Here is a 16,987-nt window from a genome sequence, read left to right as displayed (position 1 = left end):
GCTGCTTATAAGGGCTCCAGAGTGAGCGGGCGGGGGACCAGAGCGGCGCTAGCAACACGCCAATGCAGGAGCAGAACAATAGGGGAGTTGGGAGGAGGAGAGCTTGTGCAGCGCAAACAGCATGGGCGGGGCAGCCAGTCAGCCAGCGCTAATGTAGGAGCAGACAATGGGGGGGAGGAAGGGGGCAGAGACAGGGGGAGAGAGAGGGGGTGGGGCAGATATAGGGGGGGGGGGGGCATTGCACCTCACAACACCCATCCACACTACTGACGGTAGAGGTTGACAAGAAAACACAAATCGAGTCATGACCCAAAATGGTTGATGACATCTTTCCAATGATTGCTGAGTTTAAAACCGTCGTCTCGGTTGAAATTGTGTCTGTGTCTGTATATATGGATGGCTTCGTGAAGGAATCTTTGTTGATAGCCAGTCGGCTTGCAAAGTACCATCGTCTTAGAGAAATAAATGTCATGTGAGCCAGCCGCATTAAAGTCATGATCAGTCACGGCAGAAGTATTGGTCCTGTCGTGTTTCAGATCTGCCTCATGCTCACGAACACGGTCCGAGACATGTCGCTTAGTTTCCCCAATGTAACTGCTGCCGCAGATAGAGCTTAGTTTGTAGACGCCGGGATATTGCATGTCAGGAATCTTGTCCTTCACAGATGGGATCTACGGCTCTCTGTGTAAGTCACTGGATGATTGGCCACTAGACCATAGACTCGCTATGCTCGAGACGCCCTGTTGTAATGACCTTCATCGCCCTCCTCGATTCAAACCCAGGATCTGAGCGGTGCCGGGCCTCAGTGCCCCGACCTCTCGCCGGGCCGGCCTCCTTCGTGTGTGTTTTGTTTTTTGGGCTAAACGCTCGCCCTGTCACAGAGAGACAGAGAGGAGGGGGGGGGGGTCCGTCGCGTGCCGGTGGACCCCACCGTCGGTTGGCTCTCACCAGAAGGAGATGGAGAACTCCCCGCGGAAGCGCTCGCTCTCGCGCACCAGGAACGCCCCGTCCTGCTCGGCGCTCTCCGCGCAGAACTTTTTCAGCAGGCGCTCGGCCTCCTTGCGGCCGCCCGCCATGCGGCCATGGAACCACGACTCGGAGAAGTGCAGCTCCTCGTGGCCGCTCCCCTCCTGCGCGAGCGCACGGCCGCACAGGTCAACGCCATCGTGCAACCACACAGACACACAACCACACAGACACACAACCACACAGACACACAACCACACAGACACACAGACACACAGACACACAACCACACAGACACACAGACACACAGACACACAACCACACAGACACACAGACACACAACCACACAGACACACAACCACACAGACACACAGACACACAACCACACAGACACACAACCACACAGACACACAGACACACAAACACACAAACACACAACCACACAGACACACAACCACACAGCCACACAGCCACACAGCCACACAGACACACAACCACACAGACACACAACCACACAGACACACAGCAACACAGACGCACAACCACACAGACACACAACCACACAGACACACAGACACACAACCACACAGACACACAAACACACAACCACACAGACGCACAACCACACAGACGCACAACCACACAGACGCACACCCACACAGATGCACACCCACACAGATGCACACCCACACAGACGCACAACCACACAACCACACAGACACACAACCACACAGACACACAACCACACAGACACACAGATACACAACCACACAGACACACAACCACACAGACACACATACACACAGCAACACAGACACACAACCACACAGACACACAACCACACAGACACAACCACACAGACACACAACCACACAGACACACAACTACACAGACACACAACCACACAGACACACAGACACACAACCACACAGACACACAGACACACAACCACACAGACACACAGACACACAACCACACAGACACACAACCACACAGCCACACAGACACACAACCACACAGACACACAGACACACAACCACACAGACACACAACCACACAGACACACAGACGCACAACCACACAGATGCACAACCACACAGACGCACACCCACACAGACGCACACCCACACAGATGCACACCCACACAGACGCACAACCACACAGACGCACACCCACACAGACGCACAACCACACAGACGCACAACCACACAGACGCACAACCACACAGACACACAACCACACAGACACAACAACAACAACCGCCATTCACCACTAAGTGGCGGTGACGTCACCACGACGCTTGTGCCAGGCTATGTGCACAGACACACGACCACACAGACATACGACCACACAGACACACAACCACACAGACACACAACCACACAGACACACAGACACACAACCACACAGACGCACAACCACACAGACGCACAACCACACAGATAACGCCAATTTTCCACCACACTTAACCACACAACCACACACACAACCATACACCTGTACACACACACAACCATACACCTGTACAGACACACAACCACACGAACTTACAGACACACAACCCCACAGACACACAGCCAAACAGATACACAGATACACGATCATACAGACACACAATCACATGACTGCACAGGCACACGATCATACAGATACACAACCATTGACTCGAACAATCCCGTGAGTAGTGCTGTGCTGTTATGAAGCGTTACATGATGTCGTTTGAAGTGGTGTAATATGGCGCGGTGCGATGTGGCGCGGTGCGGTATGGTGTGGCCGGGAGATGACGCGTTGTAGTGTGACGTCAAATCACGTGGAGGAGCGTGGGGTGTGGCGGGGCGCGGTGTGGCGGAGGGTGGCACCATGTGGAATGACTCGTCATGTCAGAGTGTGGTGTGGCACGGCGTAACGTGGCATTGTGCGCCCTGGTGTCCAGCGGTGCGGTGTGCCATGCGGTGAGCCGCATACATCCTTGGCCAGCTCCTCCTGCTCCTCGTCTTTGCTCGCGTTGAGCGACGTCTCCTCCGAGTAGTAGAGGCAGTTGCTCGTCAGCACGAAGAAGTGCGGATTCCATTCCTGAACAGCAACACCGCGATCGTTGACTGCACATTCGTGCCTGGCTAACCACGTCCGTGACACCGTCCAACCGAGTGACCGTTCCACGAAGCATCCCTGCGTCCCCGCTCACCTTGTACAGGGGGTCCTCCAGGTACATGATGCCGTTCTTTAGCGAGTCGCTGATGTCGTACTCCGAGCTGGAATGGTCCTCCGACAGCTGGTGGTCGATGGTTTTGTGCTGGGAGACGCGGACATCACCGCGGTGCGATCCGCAATCGCTTTCAGGTTGCATCGCCGCGCCGAGTTAAGTGTGCGTCGTACAAACCCCCCTCTCCTCCTCCGCTCGGCGGAGCGACCCGCTCGACAAATTGGGTGCGGGCGCTTCGCTGGAACGTCGCAGCCGAGCGTCGTCGTGGGGCAGTTGTCGGAAATAGTGAAAATGTCCTCCAGTCTGGGGCCATGTCGGCCTAACGCGGTCTGACTCGGCGCAGTGGGACCCACTCCTCTCAACGTCGGCCATTATTGGTTCCGCGAAACCGGTCGTTAAGCAAATATAGGAAATACCCGCTAAAGGCTTGATTCATTCCGATAGCATCGAAAGTTATCCGTTTCCACCAAAAAAACGTACTCTATCACATGTAAACAATGGGTATTAATAAATAAAGATACTAACAACGGTATAAACACATAATATTAAAATAAACACGGTTAATCAATGCATTACCTAATATTTACTGTACCTACAATAGCCCGTACGTGAACAAGGGAATGGTTGGTAAGCGAACACATTGGGCTCTATGGAGGCACTACACTACTATACACTACACTACTATACACTACACTACTATACACTACGCTATACACTACACTACTACACACTACTATGCACACTACACTCCTATACACGACACTACTATACACTACGCTATACACTACACTACAATACACTACACTACTATGTACACTACACTCCTATATACACGACACTACTATACACTACGCTGTGCATTACACTACTATGTACACTACACTACACACTACACTACTATACACTACACTACTATACACTCCACTATCTGGCGAGCGGAATCAGGTGAGCGGTATCTGGTTGCAGGTGAGTGGCAAGCGTGCCTTTGACCGACCCACGAGCAGAGCTCGTTAACACGTGCTCCAGTAACAGTAACACGCCCTGTGGTAACACGCGCTGCGGTAACACGCCCTGTGGTAACACACGCGCTGCGGTAACACGCGCTGCGGTAACACGCGCTGCGGTAACACGCGCTGCGGTAACACGCGCTGCGGTAACACGCGCTGCGGTAACACGCGCTGCGGTAACACGCGCTGCGGTAACACGCGCTGCGGTAACACGCGCTGCGGTAACACGCGCTGCGGTAACACGCGCTGCGGTAACACGCGCTGCGGTAACACGCGCTGCGGTAACACGCGCTGCGGTAACACGCGCTGCGGTAACACGCGCTGCGGTAACACGCGCTGCGGTAACACGCGCTGCGGTAACACGCGCTGCGGTAACACGCGCTGCGGTAACACGCGCTGCGGTAACACGCGCTGCGGTAACACGCGCTGCGGTAACACACGCGGCAGTAACACGCGCTGCGGTAACACGCGCTGCAGTAACACGCTGCGGTAACACGCGCTGCGGTAACATACGCGGCAGTAACACGCGCTGCGGTAACACGCGCTGCGGTAACATACGCGGCGGTAACACGCGCTGCGGTAACACGCGCTGCGGTAACATACGCGGCAGTAACACGCGCTGCGGTAACACGCGCTGCGGTAACATACGCGGCAGTAACACGCGCTGCGGTAACACGCGCTGCGGTAACATACGCGGCAGTAACACGCGCTGCGGTAACACGCGCTGCGGTAACACGCGCTGCGATATCTGCGACGTTATCACAGCAGCAGCAGCTGCCGTTGTTGTCGTTGTTGTTGGTGGTGGTGGTGGTGGCAGCGGTACCTTGATGATGATCTTGCCCTTGAGCTGGCTGGGCGAGGGCAGCTCGTCGCCGTGCGTCTCCAGCGGCCGTGTCAGCAGCATGTCCCCAAACACCTTGCGGAAGATATCGGCCATCACCTGCTGCTGGGCCAAGCTGCAGTGCTGCTCGATGGACAGGATGAGCGGGAATCTGCGGGGGGAGAGCGGGGGGAGAGCGGGGGGAGAGCGGGGGGAGAGCGGGGGGAGAGCGGGGGGAGAGCGGGGGGAGAGCGGGGGGAGAGCGGGGGGAGAGCGGGGGGAGAGCGGGGGGAGAGCGGGGGGAGAGCGGGGGGAGAGCGGGGGGAGAGCGGGGGGAGAGCGGGGGGAGAGCGGGGGGAGAGCGGGGGGAGAGCGGGGGGAGAGCGGGGGGAGAGCGGGGGGAGAGCGGGGGGAGAGCGGGGGGAGAGCGGGGGGAGAGCGGGGGGAGAGCGGGGGGAGAGCGGGGGGAGAGCGGGGGGAGAGCGGGGGGAGAGCGGGGGGAGAGCGGGGGGAGAGCGGGGGGAGAGCGGGGGGAGAGCGGGGGGAGAGCGGGGGGAGAGCGGGGGGAGAGCGGGGGGAGAGCGGGGGGAGAGCGGGGGGAGAGCGGGGGGAGAGCGGGGGGAGAGCGGGGGGAGAGCGGGGGGAGAGCGGGGGGAGAGCGGGGGGAGAGCGGGGGGAGAGCGGGGGGAGAGCGGGGGGAGAGCGGGGGGAGAGCGGGGGGAGAGCGGGGGGAGAGCGGGGGGAGAGCGGGGGGAGAGCGGGGGGAGAGCGGGGGGAGAGCGGGGGGAGAGCGGGGGGAGAGCGGGGGGAGAGCGGGGGGAGAGCGGGGGGAGAGCGGGGGGAGAGCGGGGGGAGAGCGGGGGGAGAGCGGGGGGAGAGCGGGGGGAGAGCCGGGGGAGAGCCGGGGGAGAGCGGGGGGAGAGCGGGGAGAGAGCCGAGGGAGAGCGGGGGGAGAGCGGGGGGAGAGAGCGGGGGGGGGGGCGAGTGGGGGAGTGCGCGGGGCGCCTACGTCAGTGGTGATCAGAACTAAAAATTAAGATCTGTGAATCTCTTTTTCACGGGTCAAAAAGTAAAGGAAAGCCAGCAAGTCACTCAATATAGATGCAAAAAAATATTATATATAGAAGTACATCAATACCTTCAGATTTGTCAACACCAAATGCAATCTTGGGGAACAGCAAAATAACAACAAAAACAGCCCCTGACCACACCAAGACACGATAAGCCACTTCGTTGATCTATCTTGTGTGGCCAGGTCGCTTCTGAAAAAATAGCTACGTAGATCCTCATCGCTACCAGAATCAGGACGGACAGCATCATCAGCAGTACCAGCGTCAACATCACCATCAGGTCGCGTGGGGGGGTGAGAGGTCATTAGAGGTCACGTGGGGGTCAGAAGCTACCAGAGGTCCTTAGAGTACTGCGGGGCTGAGAGCCCAATCGAGGGAGAGGTCACGAGAGAGTGAGAAGTCCTGTGGGGGTAAGAGGTCATCAGAGCGAGAGGTCACGTGGGTTTCAGAGGTCACGAGAGGTCGTGAGAGTGCGCGAGGGGGCCCGGCACGGAGACGCACTCGGAGGTGGTGAAGGCGTGCTGCTTGATGGTGAACACGACATCCGAGAAGCGGATCTTGGTGGTGAGCGTGTGCCCGTGGTAGATGATGGGCATGTTGTCCGGCCCATCCCAGCAGTCCACTGCGAAGACAAAGAAAAAAGTTCCCCCCCCCGCCGCGTAGCCCGCATACTTTGTGAGGGCAAGTGCCGTTTGCGGGTCGCCTACGAAAGCCGGCGTGGAAACACGGGTCTCCGCCGGGTCGGCGGCGCCGCTCGCCGACTGCTGCGCCGCCGCTCCCCACCGAGCGAGCGTACGGACGCAGAGCGGCGTCGCTCCCCGCCGGGCGAGGCACTCACGCTCGATGCAGCGGCATCCCATGCGCAGGCAGCGTGCGTACGCCTCCGTGGACGACTCGCTGGAGATCTGGTCCCCCGTCAGGTACCTGCACAGAGCCCGCGGCGGGCAGAGGGCCAAACCCGGGCAAGAGGAGAGAGCGTGGCGGTGAGCGTGGCGGTGCGTGGCGGTGAGCGTGGCGGTGCGTGGCGAGAGTCGGCGGGTGAGTGTGGCGGTGCGTGGTGAGCGTGGCGCACGGACGTGTTGTGTGAGGAGGAGATGAAGTAGTGAGAGAGGGGGTTGTTGAGGTCCTCGGGGTGGAGCTGCTCCAACTGCTGGTCCCACACGCTGTTCTCCCATGAGAAGAGGAAGTCCAGGAACTGCGCGCTCGACACACGGCGTACACCTCGCAGTGACACAGCGTCACTCGCAGTGCCACTCACAGTACCACTCACAGTGTCACAGTGCCACTCACAGTGTCACTCAAGTGTCATTCACTGTGTCACTCCACTCACACCGCCACAGAGTGACACAGCGTGTCACCGACACCGTCGCTCACTCGTGCCATGACTGACACAGCCACACAGCGACATTGGCACTTGCTCACGAAAACAGCTAACCACTCCCCCACTCGATCGCCCCTCCACTCGCTCGCATCACCGTCGGAGGATGAGGTGCACTGAGGATGTGACCGCGTCAAAAGGTGACCCATAAAGAGGTGAGGCGACCCAACGATAAGAGGATCAAGTAATGAGGTGACCAAAGAGGTAACCGAGTGAGGGGCATGAGGTGAGGCGCACGCTGCGGGCCGTCAACCCGAGGAAGGCTGCGGGACCTGATGGCGTCCCGGGACGTGTGCTGAGGGACTGTGCTGACGAGCTGGCTGGAGTCTTCACAAGGATTTTCAACCTGTCTCTGGAACAGTCAACTGTACCACCCTGTCTAAAGTCCTCCACCATAGTCCCCCTGCCCAAAAAAACCCACATTTCCAGCTACAACGACTACCGGCCAGTAGCACTCACGCCAGTGGTGATGAAGTGCTTTGAAAAACTGGTCCGGAGTCACATCATAGGAAGCTTGCCCCGAAACCTTGACCCCCACCAGTTTGCCTACAGAGCGAACCGATCCACGGAGGACGCCGTGGCCACAGCAGCACTACATGCTGCACTGTCACACCTGGAGCAGCAGGGGAGCTATGTGCGGATGCTCTTCGTGGATTACAGTTCTGCGTTCAACACCATCCTCCCACACAAACTGGTGGAAAAACTGGGCGACCTGGGGATTCCACATTCCACCTGCATGTGGATACATAGTTTCCTCTCGGGCCGCAGACAGAGGGTCAGATTGGGCCGTCATACATCCACAGCCCTGAGCCTCAGTACCGGCTCCCCCCAGGGCTGTGTACTGAGCCCCCTGCTCTACTCCCTCTACACACATGACTGTGCCGCCATCCACCATAGCAACACCATTGTGAAGTTTGCTGATGACACCACAGTGGTGGGGCTCATCTCTGGGGGGGATGAGTCTGCCTACAGGGACGAGGTGGAGCGGCTGACAGCATACTGCAGGGGCAACAACCTGCTCCTTAACACCGCAAAGACCAAGGAGCTCATAATAGACTACAGGAGAAAGAAAACGGACACTCCACCACTAATCATCAGCGGGGACTGTGTGGAGAGGGTGGCAGACTTCTGCTTCCTGGGAGTCCACATTGGGGAGGGCCTGACCTGGAGCGCCAACAGCACTGAGCTTCTGAAAAAGGCCCAGCAGAGACTTTACTTCCTGAGAATCCTCAGGAATAATAACATCACACAGAAACTGCTGGTGTCCTTCTACCGAGCCTCCATCGAGAGCATTCTCACATACTGCATCTGTGTATGGTACACCAGCTGCACAGTGGCTCAGAGGAAAGCGCTCCAGAGGGTCATCAACACAGCCCAAAAGATCGCCGGCTGCCATCTCCCCACACTGGAAGAACTACACAGTTCACGTTGCATCAAAAAAGCACAGAACATTATAAAGGACTCTTCTCACCCTGGACACTCACTGTTTGAGCTGTTGCCATCAGGCAGACGATTCAGATCAGTCAAAACAAGGACAAACAGATTCAAACAGAGCTTTTATCCTACAGCGATCACCACACTCAATAATGCTAATTAATTATTAAGTAATAGTATTTTTCAATTGACTGTGAAATAGAGATGTGCAATGACAAAATGTAACCTTATGTGGGTATGTGGGTATACTTGGGCTGTTTTTATATATAGTATAAATTGATTATCTTTCATTTAATTTTATTTTTATTTTCTTGTTTTATTTAATTTAAATTTATGAATGATGCCCTGACTGGTGAGCATTTTCAATTTCGTTGTACTGGTGACAATGACAATAAACGATCTATCTATCAATCAAGGGGGAGATGGTGCAATGAGGTCACAAAAATGATGGGTCAATGAATAAGCGGATGGCCCAGTGAGCCGATGACACAGGGAGAAGGTGACACGGTGAGGAGGTCCCTCAGTGACTCGATGACACCGTAAAGAGGCGGCCACATAGCTCAGCGATTCAGTGGGAGGGTGCCCCACGGAGGAAGTGACACAGTCAGGAGGTTTCACTCAATGACCTGGAGGGAGAGGAGGGGACGGGGTAGGGGGCGAGGGGAGGGGGCACCTCGTGGGGTTTGAAGTAGGCCCCGTCCTGGCTGCGCTTGGGGTCCGGCAGCACCTTGTTCATGAAGTTCCGCACCCGCTGCAGGTCGGCCGCCCACGCCTCCTGCAGCGGTCGCGGCAACGGCGGCAGCGGCGGCAGCGGCGTCAGGGCCAATGGAGCGAGGGAGTGGAATCGTGGAACCGTGGAATCGCATCACAAGGGGCGAACGAGGCCGCCGGAGGTCGCTCTGCGCGAGTCCCAGGCGAAGGGGCTCGCCCGCCAAAAACGTCGCCTCGCAGTCTTAAGCGCTACGGCCGCGTCGGCCGCGTCCGCTGTGTTCGTCGTCGTGTGCGTAGAAGCGAGGCCCGGGGCGGAGGCCGACTCACCTTCTGGTCGAACAAGAGGAACCGCTGGAAGTCCATGATGGTGATGGTGTCCCTGTGCGGGCGAGAGAGAGAGAGGGAGGGAGGGGGCGACGGAATCAGACCCCCGGCCTCGTGCCGCCATCGCCGCCCTCGCCCGGCCGCTCACGGCCACGCGGCAGCGCCGCGGCGTGCGACGGCGGAGGAGGACGAGGAGGGGGGGGCGAGGAGGGGGGGCGAGGAGGGGGGGCGAGGAGGGGGCGCGAGGAGGGGGCGCGAGGAGGGGGGGCGAGGAGGGGGCGCGAGGAGGGGGCGCGAGGAGGGGGGGCGAGGAGGGGGGGCGAGGAGGGGGCGCGAGGAGGGGGGGGCGAGGAGGGGGGGCGAGGAGGGGGGGCGAGGAGGGGGCGCGAGGAGGGGGGGCGAGGAGGGGGGGCGAGGAGGGGGGGCGAGGAGGGGGCGCGAGGAGGGGGCGCGAGGAGGGGGGGCGAGGAGGGGGCGCGAGGAGGGGGCGCGAGGAGGGGGCGCGAGGAGGGGGCGCGAGGAGGGGGGGCGAGGAGGGGGGGCGAGGAGGGGGGGCGAGGAGGGGGCGCGAGGAGGGGGGGCGAGGAGGGGGCGCGAGGAGGGGGCGCGAGGAGGGGGGGCGAGGAGGGGGGGCGAGGAGGGGGGGCGAGGAGGGGGCGCGAGGAGGGGGGGCGAGGAGGGGGCGCGAGGAGGGGGGGGCGAGGAGGGGGCGCGAGGAGGGGGCGCGAGGAGGGGGGGCGAGGAGGGGGGGCGAGGAGGGGGGGCGAGGAGGGGGGGCGAGGAGGGGGGGCGAGGAGGGGGGGCGAGGAGGGGGGGCGAGGAGGGGGCGCGAGGAGGGGGGCGCGAGGAGGGGGCGCGAGGAGGGGGCGCGAGGAGGGGGCGCGAGGAGGGGGGGCGAGGAGGGGGCGCGAGGAGGGGGCGCGAGGAGGGGGGGCGAGGAGGGGGGGCGAGGAGGAAGGGCGAGGAGGGGGGGCGAGGAGGTGGGGCGAGGAGGGGGGGCGAGGAGGGGGGGACGAGGAGGGGGGGGCGAGGAGGGGGGACGAGGAGGGGGGGCGAGGAGGGGGGACGAGGAGGGGGGGGCGAGGCGGCTCGTGGCTCCGGTTTTTAAACCTGCTCCAACCTGGAGGCACGAGGCGACGCTCGCAAGGAGGTGATGGGAGGCAGCGCGTGGAGAGGTGCAGGGAGGGGTGGAGCAGAGGAGGTGGAGAGGAGACAGCGAACAGTGGGAAGAGGTTGAGGCAGTGGAGGTGGAAGATGTTCGAAGCCAGGAGCCAATTTCGTGAAAACCCCGGAGGCGGCGGTCGCCGTTTGTCACGACGAGTCGAGCTGCGGGGAAATCATCGCCCACTGTGGCTCGCTCTCCTCCAGCACTCGCTCTCCTCCAGCACTCGCTCTCCTCCAGCACTCGCTCTCCTCCAGCACTCGCTCTCCTCCAGCACTCGCTCTCCTCCAGCACTCGCTCTCCTCCAGCACTCGCTCTCCTCCAGCACTCGCTCTCCTCCAGCACTCGCTCTCCTCCAGCACTCGCTCTCCTCCAGCACTCGCTCTCCTCCAGCACTCGCTCTCCTCCAGCACTCGCTCTCCTCCAGCACTCGCTCTCCTCCAGCACTCGCTCTCCTCCAGCACTCGCTCTCCTCCAGCACTCGCTCTCCTCCAGCACTCGCTCTCCTCCAGCACTCGCTCTCCTCCAGCACTCGCTCTCCTCCAGCACTCGCTCTCCTCCAGCACTCGCTCTCCTCCAGCACTCGCTCTCCTCCAGCACTCGCTCTCCTCCAGCACTCGCTCTCCTCCAGCACTCGCTCTCCTCCAGCACTCGCTCTCCTCCAGCACTCGCTCTCCTCCAGCACTCGCTCTCCTCCAGCACTCGCTCTCCTCCAGCACTCGCTCTCCTCCAGCACTCGCTCTCCTCCAGCACTCGCTCTCCTCCAGCACTCGCTCTCCTCCAGCACTCGCTCGTCTGGCCTGGTGGCTCAGCGGCAGATGAGCAACTCGCAATCAGAAGGTCGCGAGTTCAAATTCTGGTTGGAAGTGGGCGGGGGGGGGCGACTCATCCTTCCGGAGGTCGATAAAACGAACACCACTCTGACGGGAAGTCAACGGTGGTTGTCCTACGTGATGACTCGTCCCAGCCATAGGAATGCGGAATTTTAGGCCACTTGGCTTGGGGGCTTGTAAACAGGCGAAGGGCGCCAACGGCTTCGACGGTTCGTGCCAGCAGGAGAGCGCTCTGCGGTTCATTCGGCCGTGGTGGGGTGAGGGGGGGTGGGGACCGCGGGGTCGTTACCGGAGCACGAACGACACCGTGGGCTGGTCGCTGCGGTCCGTGATCTGCGGCAAGATCTGGAGTGGAACGAAGAAGAGGCACGGGCACCGCAGGGGTCAGAGGGCGGGCGCCACGCACGCCGTGGCATCGCGTGGCACCCGGTGACATCACCGTCGTTAGCACGAAGATGTCACGTGAGATATCTCGTACAAAGAGATCATGTAAAACCCCGAAATACAAAGATCCCCCGTGTGGCCTTTAACAGACTGTTGGGGCAAGTGCTTTTAGCGTGTCAACCTGTCAAGGCCGGCTCGGCAGACTCGGACGTATTGGTATCACCAATGCTGAAGTTTAACACACCGCACCAGGTACTCGTTTAAGATGGAGTCGACCTAGGGGAGGCCCAGCACCGGTTCAGATATTCGCCACTAGTATTGGTCGTAGCACAGTGTGCTAACCACTACACTGCCGCTCCCCACTGCACTGTAATGCACACACAGCTACTTCAACAGATATCGTACAGACACATGCATCAACATGTACAAGTGTCGGTGTGCACACAGACGCAGACCGGCCCGTCTGCTCAGAGAGGGCGACTCGCAATCGGAAGGGTCAGGAATTCAAATCCTTGCCATCGTGGCCTCTGGGATCGATATAATTGCGGCTATAGCCAAGGGCTCAATGCCCGTGCGAGGTCACTGTGGGATTTGGCGTTGGCCGTCTCGACGCCCGTGGGCTGCGAGGCCGCGATGCCGACGCACCGACTTCTGCTCGTCGAACAGGAGGTTGACGTAGAACTGGGAGAACTTCTCGAACGAAATCGTCCCGTCCTTGGTCTCCACGGCCTGGACGCGGCACACACAGGGGGACAGCAGCGAGCGTCTGTCAGGCAGTACACAGACCGCCCGTTCCCTCGCTTCGACGCCGCGTTCAACCACCACACGACAGGGTCACAACAAGCACTCACCCACTCACTCACCCACTCACTCACTCACCCATTCACTCACTCACTCACCCACCCACACTCTAACTCACTCACTCATCCACTCACTCACCCACTCACTCAACCACTCACTCACTCACCCACTCACTCACTCACCCATTCACTCACTCACTCACCCACCCACACTCTAACTCACTCACTCATCCACACACTCACCCACACACTCACTCACTCACCCACTCACTCAACCACTCACCCTCCCACTCACTCACCCACTCACTCACTCACTCACCCACTCACTCACCCACTCACACTCACATAACCCATTCACCCAATTATTTCACTGTGGTGGTAGGGTTGCCACCTTTGAGCAAAAAAAAAAGAAAACCCGGGACAACAACATCGGAGGAAGAATATCTGACAAAGCAAAAGAGCGGAGAACTACGTTGTGAATCATCACGAGCGTTACTCTCATCTGGGTTACCCCGCAACTGACAAAGGCCCGGGGAACTGACGTCCCGGGAACCCGAGCAGATTCCCCAGGACGGCAGCCGCATACTCGGGCAAGCTCACGGTCCCGGGAATACAGTAATGAAACAACAACAACAACACAGAAGCAGGTGGTAACTGAACGTGGTGGGGAAGGCACAACGCTCGTGCAGAGCCTCCGCGTAAATCTCCGCGAGACTCGGAGTGGAACCGGTGGGGGGGGGGGGGTGACGAACATCCCGCCGTCTCTCGCTGGCACGAGTTGTTTTCTCTCGCTCTGCTCTCTGAGCCAAGCGACACCGTGTTCATTTGAGTACAATCTGCACGTAACCGGCACGAATCGTAAACGGTCGTCCGCGCGCGTCCCTTCCAGTGGGCAGGCAGATCGATCCACCGCTCCGCGCGCCGTGTGTGGAGGTCCGGGTAGATGCGTCTGGGGTAGCCCCACCTTAAAGGGGGGGGGGGTCGAGAGCAGGGATCGAGACTCTTCCATCAGGGGTCAGCCGCCCTCCGCACCCTCTCTCACCCTGATCCGATCTTTGAGCATCTTGGGGTTCGTCGCTTTGTAGTTCAACTGGGACAGCATCATCTTGAGCTCCTTCTCTGTGATGCTGCAGCCGGGGCGGGGGAGGGCAGAGGGGGGGGGCACTCAGCAACGCCGCAAATGAAAATGGGACACAGCGGGCAGGAGCCAAACTGGGCAGCGCGCAGGGGAGGTAGCCAGGGTGGGGGTGGACTCCCCGAGCGAGCCAGATGCTCGCCCTTCCCCTAGCCGACAAGCCAGCGACGAGCCAATCAGCTTCCAGGGCTAGCCTGCCCACTGGCCCTTTAACTGGCCACGTGTACGAGCCCGACTCCGAACCACGTAAGCAACCAGCCACGAGTACTCAGCCCGGCTCTGACCCGAACCCACGAGCCAACCAGATGATAACTCCCCCAGCAGAAACTCGTAATCAGAATCTTTATCTGTCCTGGAGAAATCCGATGAGCTTTGAAGCTCTTTTTCTCACAGATGTCCAGCAGTCTCACAGATGTCCACAAACATTTTTTTTTCACCCGGTACACCACGGCCAGTATATCTCCTACCACCGTTGTGACACGTAAACACGTGCCTCCGCCGATCGATGAACGACCCAGAATACATCTCCCCCCCTTCCTCCACCGTCGCTGCGCACTGCGTTTAGCGATGGTGGCGGTCTCGCGTCTATTTGTGGAAGAGCCGCGGAGTCGAAAGCCCAAAAACGGGGAAGTTGCGCCGCTCTGTCAGCGGTGAGCAGCCCGGCCAGGGAGGCTGCCTGGCTCCAGGAGGCAAGGGCGGGGTGGGGGTGGGACAAGGCCCTCACAGAGGGACGGACAGCGCATGCCTTAGACACCGACATTCCCATTCCTGACTTTTGTTGCCGTTGTAAATCTCCGACAAATGTGACGGGGAGAATCAGAGAGGGTGCCGCCCGTCGTGTTGGAGAACAGCCCACGGAAGTTCACATCACGGAGCTACCTCTGAGATCCCTTCCACTGACCTGCCTCTACCTACTGGTCATCGGTGAAAACACATGTTTATCGCTCATCAGATTCCTCCAGTGTCAATAAATATTCTGATTCTGTTTCTGACATGTGCTTCACGCAGTACGGGCTAGTGGTTTCCTACCATCTTGCTACAGAGAGTGATGCCCATCGTACGACACGCAAACCGATTGATTGTTTTGTTGTTGTCGTCGTGAAATCGTCGGTGACCGGCTCGACCCCCATTGCCTCGCTCGACTTGAGAATCCGGTTTAATCGCGGGTGGCCGGAACCTGGATCCAATGCCTGGATCTCAGCGGCGCCGTGCCCCGCTCACACCTGAGCCCCCCCTCGCCACCTCCCCTCCCCTCCCTCGAGGTTGAGCTCGGACTCGGCTGGTCAACGGCGAGCGACGACACTGGGGGCTGTGTTGCCATGGGGGGGGGGGGGGTGCGCAATTCGTGAACCGCGGCTGTGCGGAGGCCGCCGCGTTACCACTTTGTGCTTGGCTTCTGCAGGGGGATGAACTGTTTCTGCAGCCACCTGGGGGTGGAGGGGGGAGTGAGGGGAGTGGGCGGGCGGGGGCGGGCAGGTTGGAGAAGGGGGGTGGGGGGGGGGCACAGTGAGTGAAGCTTTCGAGGGAACGGAGCGGCATTTGAAGCCCCATTCCTCTCTCGGCGCCTTGACGCGCGGTGGCCGCTCTCGTACAGGCACAAGGCCACGAGGCTGCGGCACCCGATCCCCCCCCCCCCCTCATCTCCCTCCTCTCTCCTCCGACCATGAGGTTATCTGGCGCAGAAACCCTGGTGCACAGGAGGGTCAACCAAGGAGCCAGGAGGAGCCTCGCGGCCCAGCAGGTGCGCCAACTCTCAGGTCGTTATTGCTGCCCGCTGGACACGGAACGTCGGCCCAACGATCACAACCACATGGCAAAGTTGGGTCCATCTGGGTGGGGGGTGAAATATGGGAGGTTATAGAGGGGGGTAATCACCACTCAGTCTGGATGGATGTTGGGGCCTTGGCACAGTCTTCCATGAGGAACTTGAGGCCGTTCATCCACTTGTTCACCTCTTTCCTATCCACGGCTGTGGGGATGCGGGGAGGGGGGGCACAGCAGTGACGCAACCTCCAGTGGATGTTCTCAAGCACACAAATCCTTCCGCTCTCCTTGGGTTTACCCTGCGCTGGGTGCTGAGTGTTCTGGGTGCCGTAGTCTGACTGCTGCACACTGAGTTCTGACTGCTGCACGCTGAGTTCTGACTGCTGCACTCTGAGTTCTGACTGCTGCACGCCGAGTTATGACTGCTGCACTCTGAGTTCTGACTGCTGCACGCTGAGCTCTGACTGCTGCACACCGAGTTCTGACTGCTGCACACTGAGTTCTGACTGCTGCACTACGAGTTATGACTGCTGCATGCTGTGCTCTGACTGCTGCACGCCGAGTTCTGACTGCTGCACGCTGAGTTGTGACTGCTGCATGCTGTGCTCTGACTGCTGCACGCTGAGTTCTGACTGCTGCACGCTGAGTTGTGACTGCTGCACGCTGAATTCTGACTGCTGTACGCTGAGTTCTGACTGCTGCACTCTGAGTTCTGACTGCTACACACTGAGTTGTGACTGCTGCACACTGAGTTCTGACTGCTGCACGCTGAGTTGTGACTGCTGCACTCTGAGTTCTGACTGCTGCACGCTGAGTTGTGACTGCTGCACGCTGAGTTCTGACTGCTGCACGCTGAGTTCTGACTGCTGCACACTGAGTTCTGACTGCTGCACGCTGTGCTCTGACTGCTGCACGCCGAGTTCTGACTGCTGCACGCTGAGTTATGACTGCTGCACACTGAGTTGTGACTGCTGCACGCTGTGCTCTGACTGCTGC

General features: G+C 59.7%; 1 protein-coding gene across 1 annotated transcript in view; it reads right to left on the bottom strand.

Moving 5' to 3' along the window:
- LOC144727764 (1-phosphatidylinositol 4,5-bisphosphate phosphodiesterase gamma-1-like) overlaps nt 1-16,987 on the bottom strand; it is a 44,372-nt gene that overhangs the window by 19,863 nt on the left and 7,522 nt on the right. The window contains exons 3-16 of the mRNA XM_078606833.1: nt 16,103-16,196; nt 15,607-15,654; nt 14,135-14,219; nt 12,938-13,021; nt 12,198-12,253; nt 9,917-9,968; nt 9,552-9,653; nt 7,143-7,261; nt 6,905-6,990; nt 6,568-6,688; nt 5,000-5,168; nt 3,152-3,259; nt 2,932-3,039; nt 949-1,130 (exon numbers count right to left, since the gene is read on the bottom strand). Coding sequence (XP_078462959.1) covers nt 949-1,130; nt 2,932-3,039; nt 3,152-3,259; nt 5,000-5,168; nt 6,568-6,688; nt 6,905-6,990; nt 7,143-7,261; nt 9,552-9,653; nt 9,917-9,968; nt 12,198-12,253; nt 12,938-13,021; nt 14,135-14,219; nt 15,607-15,654; nt 16,103-16,196 — 1,414 coding nt within the window. The remainder of the gene's footprint in view (nt 1-948; nt 1,131-2,931; nt 3,040-3,151; nt 3,260-4,999; nt 5,169-6,567; nt 6,689-6,904; nt 6,991-7,142; nt 7,262-9,551; nt 9,654-9,916; nt 9,969-12,197; nt 12,254-12,937; nt 13,022-14,134; nt 14,220-15,606; nt 15,655-16,102; nt 16,197-16,987) is intronic.

This window comes from Lampetra planeri, chromosome 26 (genome assembly GCF_965212315.1).
Source record: "Lampetra planeri chromosome 26, kcLamPlan1.2.h2, whole genome shotgun sequence".
Taxonomy (NCBI): domain Eukaryota; kingdom Metazoa; phylum Chordata; class Hyperoartia; order Petromyzontiformes; family Petromyzontidae; genus Lampetra; species Lampetra planeri.
Note: the sequence above shows the minus strand (reverse complement) of the source record. Positions and strands in the feature narration are given on the sequence as shown.